The sequence below is a fragment of the Megalobrama amblycephala genome, linkage group LG22 (assembly GCF_018812025.1).
Source record: "Megalobrama amblycephala isolate DHTTF-2021 linkage group LG22, ASM1881202v1, whole genome shotgun sequence".
NCBI classification, from domain to species: Eukaryota; Metazoa; Chordata; class Actinopteri; order Cypriniformes; family Xenocyprididae; genus Megalobrama; species Megalobrama amblycephala.
The window spans coordinates 8220011-8239976 of NC_063065.1; the positions used below are offsets into that span (position 1 = coordinate 8220011).

General features: G+C 35.6%; 1 protein-coding gene and 1 pseudogene across 8 annotated transcripts in view; both read left to right on the top strand.

Annotated features, from left to right (window-relative positions):
- Nucleotides 1–13842, top strand: part of dtna (dystrobrevin, alpha) — a 29413-nt gene extending 15571 nt beyond the window's left edge. For 5 of the 8 annotated variants that reach the window (XM_048174132.1, XM_048174130.1, XM_048174136.1 and 2 more), the window contains 11 exons: nt 154–241; nt 636–724; nt 804–917; nt 4581–4677; nt 4787–4807; nt 8970–9162; nt 9351–9440; nt 9536–9620; nt 9731–9851; nt 12131–12168; nt 12263–13842. In XM_048174132.1, coding sequence (XP_048030089.1) covers nt 154–241; nt 636–724; nt 804–917; nt 4581–4677; nt 4787–4807; nt 8970–9162; nt 9351–9440; nt 9536–9620; nt 9731–9851; nt 12131–12148 — 916 coding nt within the window. In that variant the 3' untranslated portion in view covers nt 12149–12168; nt 12263–13842. The remainder of the gene's footprint in view (nt 1–153; nt 242–635; nt 725–803; nt 918–4580; nt 4678–4786; nt 4808–8969; nt 9163–9350; nt 9441–9535; nt 9621–9730; nt 9852–12130; nt 12169–12262) is intronic. The other 3 variants (XM_048174134.1, XM_048174137.1, XM_048174133.1) reach the window with 1 other exon arrangement.
- Nucleotides 13843–17462: 3620 nt separating this feature from the next.
- Nucleotides 17463–19163, top strand: LOC125258436 (annotated as a pseudogene).
- The last annotated feature ends 803 nt before the right edge of the window (nt 19164–19966 follow it).

A 19966-nucleotide genomic window follows, 5' to 3' on the forward strand; every position in this document is an offset into this window, starting at 1 on the left:
TATATATATATATATATATATATATATATATATATATATATATAAACTTTGCATAGGGTACTAATTGCTATATAAGTGATAAGTGTTACAGTAAATGCTTTTGTGAATCTGAAGAAAGATGATTGAGCTCCATTCCTTTCGCTTGATTGATAGTTTCCAGGAGAGCAGTAAAAACCAAGATGATGAGCACTGCCTCATTGCCCGTTACGCCTCCCGATTGGCTGCTGATGGAGCTGCAGCGGTAAGACAGCCAATCAGAAGGCTCATTCAAAGAAACATTCAACTGCTCACTGAATATTAATGGAATAATGATGGTTGCCTAAATGGACTTTTTAATAAATGACAATAAATTAAATTAGAAAAGATTTTTCCCTTTTCATAAGTAGCTTTAAGAGTATTTTAGTCAATTAAATGTGATTGTTCAGTGCTTTAAGTTTGCTACCTGTTTGTCCAAAAAATGATAGACAGAGACAGGATGTTATGGACAATGGGAGTGTCTGGAAAACCAGTTTGGAAACAACCATTATTTTTGCAATTCCGCTTGTGGCACAGAAATGACACACTTCATCTTTAATCATTCTAGATACATGTAAATAAATTAATGTCATCAATCCATATCTGACTATTGTTAACAGAAGACCAGAGTCCCAGCAGACATCTCTCTCTGTCTGGACACCAATAAACAACAGCGGCAACTAATCGCCGAGCTAGAGAACAAGAACAAGTGAGTTTGAGTCTGTTTATTTTTGTTTTGCAGTTATTTAAATTTGCATCCTTAAAGTTAATAAATTGTGTATATTCAGGGAGATTTTGCAAGAGATACAACGCCTGAGACAACAACATGAAGAAGCTTCCCAGCCTCCATTAGACAAAAACCAACAAAACCCAACGTTACTGGCTGAACTGAGACTGCTCAGGTAAACACACACACACACAGACAGTGTACAGCCGTGAATCAGACCTGAAACCCGATCGGATGAGGTGAACAACAGATGCTGATGGTTACGAGATAGACTGTACTGAAAGTGAGCGTAACCTGATCATGGCTCCTCTCATGAATGAGTGAAAGTACTTTAAAAGCAATTTGCAACACTGAGACTCCTTCCTGTTTGTGGATATCACCAATGCAGATTTGAATGGTGAACTGAGTCAAGCATGCATATTTAAAGAAGCTCTAGTCCTTCAATTTAGAAAGTTTACTGTGGTTTTACTCTAGTAACATTAATTGTAGAAATATATTTTGGTGCTTTCATTTGCTCCGGATGAATATTGTTGGTGTTACAGGGCTTGAATCTCGTGGTGGGATTGCATGTATTGTGCATAATTTTACTAATTCCCACAGATTTGTGGAAGATTTGTGATTGTAGAGAAATAAAACGCGTATGTGTGTAACAGTATAATGTTTCCATGCGTCAGGTCTTAAAGTGACAGCAGCCTAATATACTGTATCTGCTGCCTAATTATAAGATAATATTAAAAATATCTATATGTCTGTTTTTCCCCATGGTATCGATGTCAAAATTGTGGCCAGTGAAAATGCTGAGTGGCTAGTAACTTTGGAAAACTACGGAAGAGGATTAGGGCCAAGCAATAATAAAAAAATAAAACCATCTCGAGATTAAAGTTGTTAAATTTCGAGAAAAAACTCATTAAATCTCGAGAAAAAAGTCGAGATAAAATGTTGAGAAAAAAGTCATTAAATTACGAGAAAAAAATCGTTAAATTATGAGAACAAATTCGTTAAATTATGAGAAAAATGGCGTTAAATTACGAGAAAAAAGTCGCGATAAAATGTTGAGAATAAACTCATTAAATTATGAGAAAAAAGTCGTTAAATTTCGAGAAAAAAAGTCGAGATAAAATGTTGAGAATAAACTCATTAAATTACGAGAAAAAAGTCGTTAAATTACGAGAACAAATTCGTTAACTTATAAATTATGTTGTTAAATTTCGAGAAAAAAGTCGAGATAAAATGTTGAGAATAAACTCATTAAATTACGAGAATAAAGACGTTAAATTACGAGAACAAATTCGTTAAATTATAAATTATGTCGTAATTTCGAGAAAAAAATCGAGATAAAATGTTGAGAATAAACTTGTTAAATTATGAGAAAAAAGTCATTAAATTACGAGAAAAAAGTCGTTAAATTACGAGAACAAATTCGTTAAATTATAAATTATGTCGTTAAATTTCGAGAAAAAAGTCGAGATAAAATGTTGAGAATAAACTCATTAAATTATAAATTATGTCGTTAAATTTCGAGAAAAAAAGTCGAGATAAAATGTTGAGAATAAACTCATTAAATTATGAGAAAAAAGTCGTTAAATTACGAGAACAAATTCGTTAAATTATAAATTATGTCGTTAAATTTCGAGAAAAAAGTCGCGATAAAATGTTGAGAATAAACTTGTTAAATTATGAGAAAAAAGTCATTAAATTACGAGAAAAAAGTCGTTAAATTACGAGAACAAATTCGTTAAATTATAAATTATGTCGTTAAATTTCGAGAAAAAAGTTGAGATAAAATGTTGAGAATAAACTCATTAAATTATAAATTATGTCGTTAAATTTCGAGAAAAAAAGTCGAGATAAAATGTTGAGAATAAACTCATTAAATTATGAGAAAAAAGTCGTTAAATTACGAGAACAAATTCGTTAAATTATAAATTATGTCGTTAAATTTCGAGAAAAAAGTCGAGATAAAATGTTGAGAATAAACTCATTAAATTACGAGAAAAAAGTCATTAAATTACGAGAACAAATTCGTTAAATTATAAATTATGTTGTTAAATTTCGAGAAAAAAGTCGAGATAAAATGTTGAGAATAAACTCGTTAAATTATGAGAAAAAAGTCATTAAATTACGAGAAAAAAGTCGAGATAAAATGTTGAGAATAAACTCATTAAATTACGAGAAAAAAGTCGTTAAATTACGAGAACAAATTCGTTAAATTATAAATTATGTCGTTAAATTTCGAGAAAAAAGTCGAGATAAAATGTTGAGAATAAACTCATTAAATTACGAGAAAAAAGTCGTTAAATTTCGAGAAAAAAAGTCGAGATAAAATGTTGAGAATAAACTCATTAAATTATGAGAAAAAAAGTCGTTAAATTACGGGAACAAATTCGTTAAATTATAAATTATGTTGTTAAATTTCGAGAAAAAAGTCGAGATAAAATGTTGAGAATAAACTCATTAAATTACGAGAAAAAAGTCATTAAATTACGAGAACAAATTCGTTAAATTATAAATTATGTCGTTAAATTTCGAGAAAAAAGTCGAGATAAAATGTTGAGAATAAACTCATTAAATTACGAGAAAAAAGTCATTAAATTACGAGAACAAATTCATTAAATTATAAATTATGTCGTTAAATTTCGAGAAAAAAGTCGAGATAAAATGTTGAGAATAAACTCATTAAATTACGAGAAAAAAGTCATTAAATTACGAGAACAAATTTGTTAAATTATAAATTATGTTGTTAAATTTCGAGAAAAAAGTCGATATAAAATGTTGAGAATAAACTCGTTAAATTATGAGAAAAAAGTCATTAAATTACGAGAAAAAAGTCGAGATAAAATGTTGAGAATAAACTCGTTAAATTATGAGAAAAAAGTCATTAAATTACGAGAAAAAAGTCGAGATAAAATGTTGAGAATAAACTCATTAAATTAAGAGAAAAAAGTTGTTAAATTATGAGAACAAATTCGTTAAATTATAAATTATGTCGTTAAATTTCGAGAAAAACGTCGAGATAAAATGTTGAGAATAAACTCATTAAATTATGAGAATAAACTCATTAAATTATGAGAATAAAGTCATTAAATTACGAGAAAAAAGTCGTAATTTAACGAATTTGTTCTCGAAATTTAACTATTTTTTTCTCGTAATTTAACGACTTTATTCTCAACATTTTATCTCGACTTTTTTCTCGAAATTTAACAACTTTAATCTCGAGATGGTTTTATTTTTTTTATTATTGCTTGGCCCTAATCCTCTTCCGTAGAAAACCACTAGCCACAGTGGCTGGTGAGCAAAAAAGTTAATGTCAAGCTCGGACTATAACAATAACTATATTAGCGTCCACACCAGCTGACTATATCATTGTTTATTCTAAGAGCTCGCTGCAGTTTTGTTGTCTGTTCCTTTAAATGCTCGAGCTCTTTAAAGCAGGATGGATTCTGATTGGCTGTCAATGTTTTAATCATTCATCAGCTGGAAGTGATTCCAACGATATTGTTTCTCTGTGCCGTTATCGTTATAGTTGTGGTGTGAACTCTGCTATTCTTTTATATTTAGAATGATTTTTAGAACCAGATATTTATTATTATCATTATAATTATTGCCCTTGGTGTGATTGAGTGTTTTACCAGGCATTACACCATGCACACTGTGTTCGGCACTGATTTTGTGGGTGTGTTTACGCAATTTGCATGATTTACTTAGTGAATGTGGTGGTAAACAGCACAGAGAGCACATGCAAATAAACAACACTCGGGATGTTTATTGTTGCAAAATTCGTTTTTAGTTCATGCCAAAGTTATATCGATAACCTTGTGGCTTTCTTTCTTTGTCTCAGGCAGAGGAAGGAGGAGTTAGAGCAGAGGATGTCGGCCCTTCAGGAGAGCCGTCGAGAACTTATGGTCCAACTAGAACAGCTCATGCTTCTGTTAAAGGTAGAAAAGTTCTCTCACCCACATAAACAACTGATGATTGCACAATTTTAAAAAGTTACATTTAGAATGTGGAGATCCCTGTTAATGAGCTGAACTGCTCCATCTACAGGAAGAAGAGCTAAAAAGAGCTGTAAGTCTCAGAGTAACAGAACTGTGCATTAATCTACTTCGTTTGAGACTTGAGATTAACTGTATGGTGTGTGTTTGTTCTCCCTAATGTTAAACTACTATAAGAAATGTGTTGTGTTGGTTGTGTCTTTGGCATCCAGAACTTACATTTGTTCATTTAGCATTGCGCAAAACAAAGTTAACGCATGCTGTTATTCAGACTGACTACATTTTGGCATGTCAGTCACATACTCTAATTCTTCTTTATATGTTTTTGAACAAACTTCTAACCCTATAATAAATAATAATAATAATACACTTTCATGTTTAACTCAAAGTCCCTTATTGTCTGTGCTATAGACATGAATGATTCGGGAGGGAATCCCATATGGGCACCTGAGAGTTAGGGGTTTACTCTTTTGACCATCAGTGACAATAGCAATACTCTAGCAACCACCCAGAACACAAACTGTAACAATTTACTCAGTAAACCATTTACTTGCAAAAGGACTTCATATTGCTCTTAAAAAAATTTATTATATTTATGATATGTTTTGACACTTATTCAGAAACTATGGGCACCTAATATTGTAGCGTTTTTTAGGGGTGCAACGGATCAAAAAACTCACGGTTCGGATCGTTTCTCGGATCAGAGTCACGGATCGGATCATTTTTCGGATCAGCAAAAAAAAGACAAGACAAATAAACATAAGTTTTGTCTTTTTGTTTATTAACACTTTTAAATTATTAAATTAAAATATATAAAATCAACTTAAAGTGCACAAGGCATAATATCTTCTTTTTAACATAATTAATGAAAAACAACTTAAAGTGCAACATAAAAAGGCATATCTCCTTCCTTTAAACATGGATAGTGAAATAAAGCCTATGTCCACATCATCAAAGAAGAATAAAAGAAAGAAAGCAATGCATACCTGAGCTTATAATTTCAAATTCTTTTTCAAAAAGACAAGGATGTCTACATTGTCTGGGGAGAGTGTGGACCTCTTTGCAGTCACTATGTCCCCTGCTGTTGAGAACACTCTCTCGGAAGGAACTGAAGAGCCTGGCACAGCGAGATAGCATCTTGCCATCTTGGCAATATGAGGGTATTTACACTCATTGCTTTTCCACCATGTCAGTGGATCACCATCCACTGTAATGCCGCTTGCTGCCAGGTAGGATGCCACCTCCTCTTTGATGATGTCAGCAGGAGTCTTGCTGTCCATGTCTTTGCTGGAAAAGGTCTCTCCAAAAAGCTCTGCAATCGCCGACTTCTTTTGTGGAGGAGATGTGTCCAAGTTTGCTCCTGTTGGCTCTGCAGCTTGACCCTGCAGAAAAGAAATTAGTTGATTAATTAAACCTATTATTTATTTTCATGTTTCATAGACATGAAAATGTGGCAATAACATTTAATAAAAGCCATACTGAAAATAAAAAAATTATTTAGATTTAAATTTATCATTTTTAAAGAATATTATTTTTCTTTACCTCATCACAGTCTTCAGTGCCCAGACTGCTCACAATCTCAGTGGTGAGGTCACTGTATGTCCTCTGGCGTAGGGCAGGGTCCATGTGAGACAGGGACTTGAACCTCGGATCCAGGGCAGTAGATCTGTGAAGGTAGTCCTGTAGAGTAGGGGGTGAAGTGTATCTGGGCTTCAGGTCCTCTCTAATGGCAGTTTGACATCTCGAGTGATGGTGCTGTCTTCCACACTTGGAGCCATGGATTGTAGAATCCTTGTTTTCAGCGGCAGGATCATTGACACGGATGGTGAAGTTTCAGTGCTCAGCAGAGATGTAACAGTTTTGAGGGGTTTAAGCACCTGGAGGACCTCCTCTGCCACTCTCACATCATCATCAGACAGGGTGATGATGTCTTTGACATTTTTCTTCAGGGTCTTGTCGGTCAATGCAGAGTATATAGCTGCCTGCTGCTCCAGATAACGCTCCAACATATCATAAGTGGAGTTCCACCTTGTTGGGACATCATGTATGAGCTTATGAGTAGGCAGCTTTAGCATTTCTTGCTTTGTCTTAAGCACATGAGCAGCTGTTGTGCTTCGGTGGAAGTAGGAAACCACCTTCCTGATCCTCCCAAGGAGGCGGTCCATCCTATTGACTGAGATTCCCTTCTGTGATGCCAAATTCACTGCATGTGCAAAGCACCCTATCTGTGGGCCCAGTCCTGCCTCATTCACTGCATTTATTTGATTTTTGGCATTATCAGTTGTGACTGGGATATTAGTACTGGGCCTCTTTATCTTCCATTCCTCCACTGCTTGTGTCAGTACCTGCGCAAGATGAGTGCCTGTGTGACTCTCGTAGAGCGGGCGTGTCTGCAGCACCGGACTTCTCATCTCCCAGTCTGCTGTGATGAAGTGAGCGGTTATCGTCACATAGCTCTCCGTTCCCCTGGACGTCCACCCGTCTGTCGTGAGCGCAACAGAGGATGCTCGGGATAGTTCATCCACAACTTTTTTCTTCTCCTGCTCATAAAGATCTGGCACAATCTTTTCGCTGAAGTGGGTGCGCGACGGGATGTCGTAACGTGGCTCAAGCACTTTCAGCATGTGTTTAAAGCCCTCGTTTTGCACAACCGAATATGGCCTCATGTCTGCACCTATAAACACACCGATAGCGTTTGTGATGGCTTTAGCCCGGTCTGATTGTGCAGCAAGGGGCTGCTTAAATGCCGCGGTGATAAGCGGTTGTTGAGCAGCCTTCGTTTTCACTCCTGTCAGTGAAACACCGGTGTGATGTCGCTTCAAATGCGTGGCCATGCTTGATGTGTTTCCACTGTCATATGGCTTTCTTGTGCCACAGTGCCTACACACCGTCACGGTTTTATCCACTAACCTCTTTCCTTCATCATTATATTTGACAGGGAAGCCAAAATGCTCCCATACAGGGGATTTAAATGACGCGGGGCATTCAAGCTCCTCCGTTCCTCCGCTCGCCATGACCACGCTGTGTGTGGACTGAATATGCGCACAACTTTTTTTTTTCATAAATCAATCCGCGGATCACGTGTGTGCCGAACCGAAGATATTGATCCGAACGGATCACGGATCAATGATGATCCGTTGCACCACTAGCGTTTTTGTTATTTTAGTATTGTTTATATGCTATTATAGTATGTATTATTATTTTATTTAGCTTTTCTTTTTTAAAATGTCAGTTTTCATTTTAATTTTAAGTTTTAATAATTTTATGTGCCTTGTCATTTTATTATTATTTTTAATTATTTCTATTTAGCTTTAATTTACGTTTATTTCAGTTTTAGTTTTAGCAATTGTAATACTTCAACTTTTTTTTATTTAGTTAGTTGCCATGGTAACATTTTTTTAAGTTTTTTTTTTTTTAAGTTTTATCTAATATTTTACCTTTATGTCAGTTAACAAAAACCTTAAAAAGGTCTTAATGTCTCAGAGCAGAAAGTCTTAATTTCATAGTCATGGCATTAAATGTTGCATGCAAAAAAATGAATATCTTCCGTATTTAGTCCTGTTTTCTTATACATATATGTAAACTTCTTACTTGAGGTGCAAATGTAAAATGAAGTCTTGAAAAACTGAACAAAATGAAGTGAGTTTATGCTTAAAATGATAGCAAATGTTTGTCAATGAGTTACGAAAACTACCCTTTCAATTAAGCTGATTTTTCTGAGCTCGTTGGCAGATATTTGTTCTTGTTTAATCATAAACTCACTTCATTTTGATCAATTTTGCAGAAAACAGGACTCCATATTTTATATAACTGTGCATCTCCAGTAAATGCGTCTTTATTTTATACATTTGCACTGGAAAACAAGACAGAGATACTGAAGAACATTGATTTTTTGCAGTGTGATCAGAAGGTATGTCCATATACATGGTTAAAAGCAGAGTGATCCAAGCTACTTTTTTTTATAAAATTAATTAAAAAGTAATGGATATCTGTAGGAAGTTGTACTTTTAAACTTTGAAGTGTTGCTAATACAACTCATTGTGTTTCTCCTTAGACATTTACATTTAGAGAACATATTGACGGATTATTCCCTTTGATTTATTCCTTAAATTTTATTTACTTGTTCTTAAAAGGGTCTTTAAAAACCTGTTTTAGTTTTAGTTAACAATAACAACACTGGATTAAGCAGTTTTGATTTTTATTTTACAATCATATAATCTCATTTTGTTCCCTAGAACCAAGGCCCTGGCTCCTCCCCTCGCTCCTCCCCCAGCCACACGTACAACACATCCATCCAATCAGTATCCGGCAATACCACACCCATCCCCATGCCCGTCCAATCAACATCTGGCAATACCACACCCAGTCAGACACCTCAGGACTCGCTGATGGGCCTGGGAGGAGAGGTGCAGCAGGCCTTCGCTCAGGGTAACAAACATGTTGCATTTTAAAATGATTTCAGCCAATCAGTTCAGCCAATTAAAACAAAGTGATAATGCAGATAGATATTACAGGAATATCCTTGGTTAAATACATAGTTTAAAAAGAGTTACATGAATTATGCAGCAAAATATATATATATATTTAATATGATTTAATATGATTATTTTTTGAAGGCTCCAGAAGGAATTTAAGAAATGATCTCCTGGTAGCTGCAGACTCCATAACCAACACAATGTCTTCATTGGTAAAAGAACTGAACTCAGGTAATGTTGCGTCATACACAGACTATTTCCTGATCAGTCTCATCCCAACCAATGATAGAAAAAGTTGTTTAAACTTTGCCTGTGATGATGTTTAGAGGCTGGGAGTGAAACAGACAGCATCTCTGACCTCACATTCCCAATGGCAGACGTTCTCCACGGACGGAGCGCTTCAAGATCAGGGTAACAAAGAAATTTTGCTAAATCACCTGCTGTTTTCACCTGCTAAAGTGGGTGATCACATGTTGTCAGGATCTCCTGGGCTTGTGCTCACAGTGTTTCTGGTCTCATAGGGCAGCAGGTAAGATGGAGCCTGGGGATTTCTATGGACATGATCTGGAAAAGCAGCTGAACAGAGAGCTAAAGATGGAGGAACGCCTCAGACTTACACAGGAACAGGACAAGAATGTCCTGGTGAGATACTTGAACATATGGAAGCCTACAAAGACCTTTTTATAGAGGATTTCAAAGTAAAAGCAGAAATGCAGCAGTAAGAGTTCTGCATGTGAAATGTTTTTCGTGCCAAATTACTGAACCAACCATCATCAGTCTCTGTTTTACTCTTATATTTATAATCTTTGCATTATTGTGCTGTTAAACAGTAACTATTCACAGAATTGGCCGTTCGCAAAGACCCGCCCCCTTTAGTTACAGTTACTAGTACGTCTAACAAGCCATCATGTTCTCACGCAGTGAAAAATACATTGTGAAGGACACTGAAAACGCGTTATATCAAAGTAACAGAGCAGGTTACTTTGATATGAAGCAAAGTCTCAAAATTTGTAATTTTTAAAGAAAGTTAAACAATAAAAACTGTTTTGTGGCTCTTTAATGTGTCGTGACAGATTGCTGTAGCGCCTCAGCTCAAGCGGCTCGTGAATCGATCATCTCTTCCTACTAGTTCATTTATAGCATCAAATAAACACGAATGAACATCAGAAGGAATGTTGTTTCAAATGCAGAAAGACGTCGATACACGTCATTTTTCAAGTTCAAGTCCACCAATGTTAATCTACTAACTCCCCTGACTGCTTTGTTGGACAAAATGGCGTATTCTGCGTTATGGTTGGTTAGATCGCCTGTCAATCAAACTCCCAGTGAAAGGTCAATTGGCATTGATTTAAGAATAAGATAGAATGTTGGAAATGTGTTACAGTTTCCACAAAAATATTAAGCAGCAAAAAAGTTTTCATCACTGATAATAATCAGAAATGTTTCTTGAGCAGCAAATCAGCATATTAGAATGATTTCTAAAGGATCATGTGACACTGAAGACTGGAGTAATGATGCTGAAAATTCACTTTGCATCACATGAATAAATTACATATTAAAATACATTAAAATAGAAAATATTTAAGTTAAATTGTAATACTATTTCACAATTTTTGATCAAATAAATGCAGCTTTGGTGAGCAGAAGAGACTTCATTCAAAAACATTTAAAAATATTACTGACTCCAAACTTTTGAACGGTAGTGTAATTTGGCAACATTGATTTTGCCTTAAAGGTGCCCTAGAATTGAAAATTGAATTTACCTCAGCATAGTTGAATAACAAGAGTTCAGTACATGGAAATGACATACAGTGAGTCTCAAACTCCATTGTTTCCTCCTTCTTATATAAATCTCATTTGTTTAAAAGACCTCAGAAGAACAGGCGAATCTCAACATAACACTGACTGTTACGTAACAGTCGGGATCATTAATATGTACGCCCCCAATATTTGCATATGCCAGCCCATGTTCAAGGCGTTAGACAAGGGCAGCCAGTATTAACATCTGGATCTGTGCACAGCTGAATCATCAGACTAGGTAAGCAAGCATGCAGTATGCATGACGAACATCTTAAAGATCCATTTGAGGGTTATATTATCTGTGTGAACTTTGTTTATGCACTGTTTTATAGTTGCGAACTCGGGGGCGTGGAGCACGAGAATTAAAGGGGCCGCAGCCTGAGTCGGCGCATATTTAATGATGCCACAAAATAGGCAGTTAAAAAAATTAATTAAAAAAAAATCTATGGGGTATTTTGAGCTGAAAGACACATTCAGGGGACACCTTAGACTTATATTACATCTTGTGAAAAAACATTCTAGGGCACCTTTAAATTAAATAACATTGCATGGATGCAACAAGTGGTTTATATTTAAGATAGAAAAAGATAAATAATGCCTCATATGCTTCTGTATTCACATCAATATTGTTATCAGCCCCAAAGCCATTTTTAAGTATCAAACTTTGGATGGATATTCTGGGAAATATGCCAATGGTGTATCATGAGTACGCTGCATCATATATCAAATTTGATTTCTTTTTAATTGCTATAGAAATTAGATGAAATAGAAGTGAAATATCCATTAAAGCAAATGGATATTTCATTGTAATGAATATATCCTCAGGCTGTTTCCAGGCACCTGTTCTTGAGGGCCGAGATGATGTTCATTTTATCTGCATCTGTACGAGTTTTGCCATGGGTGCTGCCTGCATGCAACGAAAAAAGTGAAAAACACGACAAACTGCTGTATCTGTTCCCATAAAAGTTGACATTTCGACCAAACAAGGTCTTCATCAGGCTGCATGCAACGTACCTCAGCTATTACCACGCCATTTTTTTGGATGTTCAGGTCATTTTAGCATGGTACGGAAAGCCGGTGAATTTTAAACTTTCCTCAATGCTGTTTTTTTTTTTTTTCAGGTGACCTTACAAGAATAGCTGCGTCTAAATAAGCAATGGTAAGTATTCGTCAGTTGCGCTGTGACAGATGCAATACAACGGTGTTTGATGGTTCAAATGAATGTTTTTCTTTGTCTTTGTCTGTCATCACAGGGAGACGGAGCGACTCTGAAGCACTGTGCAACCAGACCTGAGCTGGAACATACGACACTTCTGAAAAGCATCAACTTATAACAATACTGTGGTACACAACCCAATCTATAAATATAGAAATATATTTTTAGAATCTACAAAATGTTTTAAGACAATACTGTGAACTGACTTTGGAAATGACAAATAATGGAACTGTCTACAACACCGCCAGTGCCATAAACCCAATGATTACGAGACTATTTCATTTACTTGGTGTTTATGTGTTGAGTTTGGTTTGTTTTCGTGTGTATCTGTTCAAAACTTGTACTGTATTGAAATATCTGTTAGGCAAAGTGGGGGTGGACTTTACTGAAGCTGCTATCTTTACAAACAACATCTTTTATTGTACATTAAGCGCAGAATACCCTGACCTGATGGTCTTTTAAAGTATATAAAATACTAGGATTGTGTTGTAGCTTGTTTCTCTTTGAGAGTGGAACAATTTGAGACTTTGTCATAGTCTTTGATACACAAATACACTGCCTTAGCTTAGTAGACTAAGTTCATTTTAATAGGTATGTGTACTTTGTTGCAGTTTATTCATTTTTAAAGACATACATTTTAAATTTTAATTCATTAGAACAGTCCAGAAACGGGTGAATGTCACCAGGTCACATTTAACTTTAAAATCCCCAAAATAAAAATGCAGTATGTTTTGCATGAAGAAAATGAACATCTGACATATTTCTGACATTGTGACATTATGTTTATTGTAATACAACACTTTTATTTACATCAGCCTAAATTAAAGGTAGTAGTAATGGATATTAGCTTCATGTATATACTTTACAATTTTAATAATATCATTATATATTTCATACATTTCATAATACATCATTAAATATGATGAGAATGAGATTTTTCTTGCATTACAAATAATTTGGCAGTAAAACATGTTAAAACATCATTGCATTGCAAAAACAATCTTACTGGTTCTTCATTCTCTTTATGCAAAATTTGATTTTTATGCTTTCTTTAAGCAACTTTTTTTTTTTCTTTGGATTTTAGAGTCAAATATGACCAGGGCATGTTTTTGACAGGTTTCATGCAAAACTTTGTACCTCTGGATTCAAAGGAAAATACTATTTGACTCCAAAGGGAATATTTACCATGCTCTATTATTTAATTTGCAAATGCAGACGTTTTGCAGGCGTGACAGCATCTGACACTACTGAATGTGCTGTTATGATGTTCAAGGACTGACATGATGCCTTTTACAAAAGCATATTTTTGGTGTACGATATGTTGATTTAGAACATAATTATCATGCTTGGATTGATTTTGTTGGTGAATATGAATTCCTTGTAAAGATGTCCACTATACTAGTTTGGTTTGACCATCTCCAGACTCTTTCATTGATGTTTTTTCTTTGATTTGCTACTGTCACACTGCAGTGCTCACATTGATCTCATAGTTTACTCAGAGCATTGCTTTTTCAGACAACAAAAACAGCATCCGCACCCTGCTGCCAGACGTTGCACTTTTCATTGATTTTGCATGGTACTAAAGAAAAATAAAAATATTATGTTGTACAAATATCATCAAGTGTGCACAAGTTTTGTTATTCTGTGAAATTTGGGTGTAAATCTGTGTCTGTATTTTCCATGTCTTGAGTTTGTTAAAACTTATCCTTCATCATTTCAAATAATCTTGCACAAAATGCTGTTCTAACTTTATGAATTGTCATAAATTGATGCAATATACATAACAGCCACTAGATGTCCTTGTTGAACAATTAGATTTTGTTATTTTTCCAGTAAAACAACAAAAATCACATTAAGAAAAAAATAACTAAACGTTGATTAGTCAAATTGAATTAATGGCGATAAATTAACATAATAAACATAATATTTTCCCAAAACAAATTCTATAATTTGGGACGCTTTTTGGATTATCAATGAATGAATGAGACACCTAAATTTACCTGGCTAAATAAAATGTAGTAATGGCCAACTATTAAAGTGAGACTAACTTCCTAATTTGGCTTATTTAACTCACTAAATGCAATTTGACTTAGTATATAAACATGCAAAAATATATATATATGCAAATTGACTTAGTATATTTAATTTATTAAATAAAGTAAATAATTGACCTTTTCTGGATTTGCAGTTGAGAGAATGCCTTGGAGTGAAGCTTTCTAGACTAGAGGACAGACATAGTAGTTTGAAATTTCCACTGACGCTGTTCCGTGTAAGGTCACTAGAGGGCGCTAGAGTGACTTTTACTATATGTATAATAAATGAGAGAAATTTACCAGCAGTGTTTAGGTAGCATAGATAACTAATCTGATACTGATACCGATACGCAGGCACAACAGCACAATGAAGTTCATTAAATATATTTTTTAACAAAGCATCTAATCCCAGCCTCCTTCACAGCGACTGTCTCTTTATTGTGCTGTAGGGTGCTCTGGATAAAAGTGTTTGCTATTTGACTACAGTGCTTACTAGAATATGTTTTATTTCTCATCTCGTTGTTTAAAGACAAATTAAGCATTTTATGAACTGCCAAAATGCACAAATATTTTTTTTTACTTTATAAAAGTTTATTGAAAGTTTAATGTTTTCAAGATTGAATGAGTACTCAGTAGTCACTGCAATTAGGTACTGGCATAAGACATGAAAACAGAACTGAGCAATTGCGCCACCTACTGGTTCTCAAGCAGATTTGACCGATCCTTTAAAGGGTTAGTTCACCCAAAAATGAAAATTCTGTTATTTATAACTCACCCTCATGCCGTTCCACACACGTAAGACCTTCAGATCACAAATTAAGATATTTTAGTTGAAATCCGATGGCTCCGTGAGGCCTTCATAGGGAGCAATGGACGCTTCCTCTCTCAAGATCCATAATAAAGGTACTAAAAACATATTTAAATCGGTTCATGTGAGTACAGTGGTTCAATATTAATATTATAAAGCGACGAAAATATTTTTGGGGCGCCAAAAAAACAAAATAACGACTTATTTAGTGATGGCCGATTTCAAAACACTGCTTCAGGAAGCATCGGAGCACAGATGAATCAGTGTGTCGAATCTGCTGTTCGGAGCGCCAAAGTCACGTGATTTCAGCCGTTGGCATCTGAATCATGATTCGACACATTGATTCATTTACGCTCCGATGCTTCATGAAGCAGTGTTTTGAAATCGGCCATCACTAAATAAGTCGTTATTTTGTTTTTTTTGGCGCTCCAAAAAATATTTTCGTCGCTTTATAATATTAATATTGAACCACTGTACTCACATGAACCGATTTAAATATGTTTTTAGTACCTTTATTATGGATCTTGAGAGAGGAAGTGTCCATTGCTCCCTCAAACGGCATGAGAGTAAGTAATAAATGACAGAATTTTCATTTTTGGGTGAACTAGCCCTTTAACACCAGATTCAGTGACTGAAAATGCAGGATGAATTTATGGATTCATGTTTTTTGTGTGTTTTGCCGGTATTGACGTGCACAAAGGTTTATAGTGAAGTGTAAACTGTGAAGGTGATATAATTAAATCTCCCTTTTTAAATGTACTTTCTATTTATTTTGGCTCTTTGTCCTGAGGTGTCCACCTTTTTTGGATTTTAATCATTTTTAATCATTGTTGATCATTTGGCATGTAAATAAATCATAAATGTGAAGGAAGTGACTTTTTCGATGCAGCATAAAAATGTTACTAAAACATGCCAACTCAGACCAAATTAATATGCATTAAATGCCATATCAGAGCAGCCTTAAAATTCACTTTATTACAACTATAAAATGTGTTTTCCTACTGGATTTTACATTGTGTGTGTGTGTGTGTGTGTGTGTGTGTTGCATTGGAAGAAACCATCTGTGTTCTGTTAAGACCAAGAATGTATGGAATGTCATATGGAAAAGTAATTAGCATCATGTTCCCATTGACAGTGTTTTTAAGTTTGGAGCTCACCATTAAGCTCTAACATTATTGGAGGGATGCACAACTGCACATAGCATTTGTAATCGGATCTCAAATGGAATGTGTGGCTAGTAAAAATACAACGCAATATATACAATACAATATTTTGACTGATATTTCTTGTTGCTAAACTTTTACATTATATGTAGCTACATTACATTTAGTCAATAGCAGATGTTTTATTCAACATTCTGCAGGAGATAGAGTTCATATAAATGTAATTTCAGCAGTGCAGTTTTTCTGCCAGTGTGAATGTCCTCATTTCATAATACTAGGTCCTTAGTGTTCATTAGGCTTTTTTTTCTTAAACTGTATTTGTGAGTTACTTCAGCTGGAGTTCTGGCGTCTTTGTCCAAAGTGAATATCTACAGATATTGATTTAACAAAATGAGGCTGCATTTCTATGCTTCAGGCAGGCTGCAAATGCCGATTAGTGGGTGTAATGTTTAATGTTGTGTTAATTATAAACACTAGGGGGCAGGCAAACATAGTTAAGGCGGGTTTTGGGGAGAGACAACAAGTAAGAAGAAGTTAAATGTGTTGAAATCATAGGTAGAAATGCATGTGCGAAATGGAAGGAGACGACTGGAGGAATAAAATGTGTTAGTTCCTACACCAGCATTGACTGTGATTAAGATGAGAACATTATAGTGGGCTGACAGGAAGTTCGGGAACAGCTGGCTTTCACCACATGGCTTTTTTCTGTCTATACATTCTTCTGTGAATAGTGGCTTGTCTTCTGGGACCTTTGGAGGCTGGACTGCAAAGAAGTATAAAAGTGCAAAGATTGTGTCAGTGTTTCACAACTCCAAGTTTCAAGCTCACAAACACAGTCAAAAGTTCTGTTCTTAGGAATATCTCTGTGTGAAAAGTTATCAAACTCTGTCCTTGGACAAGGTAAGGTCAGTCTTTATACAGTGGTTGATTTGTTTTCAACTTCTTTAAGTCATTATCATGCAAATGATAGATGATTGCATTGCAATTTATTTTTTAATGAATAAAACTACAAAAAAAATCTTTAAATAAAACGTAATGTGTAACATTTGTATTATTTTTTGTATTTTTTTCTCTTGGATTAATAACTTCTGCTTGTATATGGAAAAAATGTGGTGATTTCTGTTTTATTTTTGAGTTATATTAACAAATTGTTGAATCAGAATTTTAAAGAAGTTTCTTTGAAATGAACATTTGGATATTGTAAATTATTCAATGTAACTAAATATAGATTTTTGTATTTGTGGTGCTAAATGAACAAATGATAATGTTGTATTTCCACTATTGAATACTGATGATATCGTAATGATAAACTTTTCATTTGTATCATAGAAAAACAGCTGCCAGAATAGCAGCACTGAGCTCTTACACTATGATGAGTTCTGTGGGTGTTTTCTCACTGGGAGCTTCTGAGGGCAGTAGTGAAAAAATAGTGATAAATGTCGGTGGGGTAAAACATGAGACCCACAAGAGCACCCTAATGACCCTTCCGGGCTCCCGCCTTGCCCAGCTGGTGGACACTGAGAAGCCTCCTTCAGAGCTGTTTTTTGATCGCCACCCTGAAGTCTTCACTCACGTGCTGCAGTATTATAGAAGCGGGAAGCTGCACTGCCCACCAACTTGTGCGGTGTGTTGCTGGAAGAGGAGTTTGATTTCTGGGGTATCAGCGGCACAGATGTGGAGCCCTGCTGTTGGGCGGCATTTCGACAGAACAAAGATGCTGTAGAGGCTTCGGCTCAGATTGACCCTTCAGTGATGGAGAATGAACAATCCAGCCATAAAGCTTGGCAGCTGAAGATATGGGCTCTCTTTGACAACCCGCTTTCATCCGTTAGAGCCAAGGTATCATAAGTGTCTTTATGTTTATGCAGTTTTTGCAAAACCCTAAATCAGTGCTTGCTATTGCTGTTCTTCATATGGGTGGCTCCTTTCTCATTCTTAATGTTTCTGTTTCTCCAGGTTGTTGCGGTCGTATCTCTGTTCTTCATCCTGCTCTCTATCACTGCATTCTCTCTGCAGACACATCTGGCTATAAATCCTCAGCAAATGTATGTGGTATCGGCAGACAACTCAAGTGAGAATTTCATCGAGAATGTTTCTGTACTACCTAGAGTTCTGGATGCGGTGGAGTCAGTCTGTTTGATATGGTTTGTGTTTGAGTTTGTGATGCGTGCAGTCAGCTGCCCGAGCAAACCGCGCTTCTTCATGAACGTTATGAACATCGTCGACTTGCTTGCCCTGTTCCCCTGGTTCTTCCGGTGGTGTTCAGGGACATACTGCGCCAAAGCATTGGGCTTTCTGCATGTGATGCGATGCATACGTGTCCTTCACGTCTTCAGTCTGATGCAGCATGTGTTCGGTGTGAGAGTTCTCAAACACACGCTCCGCGCCAGTGCGACGGCTCTCTGCACGGTTCCTCTTATACTCTTCAGCTGCACGCTCATCTTCGGTACCATGGCTTATTACGCAGAATTCAATTATATTGACTCTTCGTTTACTGACATTCCCTCCAGTTGTTGGTGGGCAGTGGTCACACTGACCACTGTGGGTTATGGAGACATGTATCCCGTAACAGTTACAGGCAGGTGTGTAGCCATTCTCTGTGCAATGGTCGGGGTTCTGCTCATCATCCTGCCTGTGCCCATAATCGTCAGCAACTTCATCAAGTTCAACTCCCTGCTCAGGACAAAGTATTCAATGGCCAGAAAGGAGGAGAAGATCAGTTACCATACGACCCCCTCATCTTAGAGCTGCGAAATAGAAACAGAGGCACCATATCAATGATACAGTTGAGCTCAAAAGTTTATATACTGCTTGCAGAATATGCAAAAATGTTAATCATTTTTACAAAATAAGGATAATGAAAATTGCATGTTATTTTTTATTCAGTACTGTCCTGAATAAACTATTTCACATAACAGATGTTTACATAAAGTCCACAAGACAAAAAAATAGCTGAATTCATAAAAATGACCCTGTTCAAAAGTTTACATACCATTGATTCTTAATACTGTGTGGTTACCTGTATGATCCACGACTGTTTGTTTGTTTTGTGATGGTTGTTCCTGATAAATTTTCCTGATAATTTACTCACCCCCATGTCATCCAAGATGTCCATGTCTTTCTTTCTTCAGTCAAAAAGAAATTAAGGTTTTTGATAAAAACATTCCAGGATTTTTCTCCTTATAATGGAGTTCAATGGACTCCAAACAGTTGAAGGTCAAAATTACAGTTTCAGTGCAGCTTCAAAGGGCTTTAAATGATACCAGATGAGGAATAAGGGTCTTTTCTAGTGAAACGATTGATCATTTTCAGAAAAAAAATGCAACTGTATATGCTTTATAAACACAAATGGTTGCACTTGGAATGATTGCACTTGGGCAGACTCCTGTTTGCCAGATCTGAGCCACAAGCAGGCCATAGCAATGCCACATGTCAGCCAAGAGCAAAGAAATAAACCAGAACTGGACCTTATCTGATCCACAAAATCTTTATAAATTATTTATATAATCATCTTAGCATTAACAAACCTGTTAGCAAGCAGAATCACTGAAAGAAAGAAGAGAACAGGAAAAAAAGACAAACAGAAACACTGACAGCCATAGCCTTAGTGTTTCCATTAGTTGGTCTCTAAACTCTTATAAAATGAGTGTCTTCTCTAGCTGCTCTGATAGTGTGTTTATCAAATACCTTTGCAGTAACAAAGAAAGCTGAAATGAAATCAGATGATGTTTTTTAGC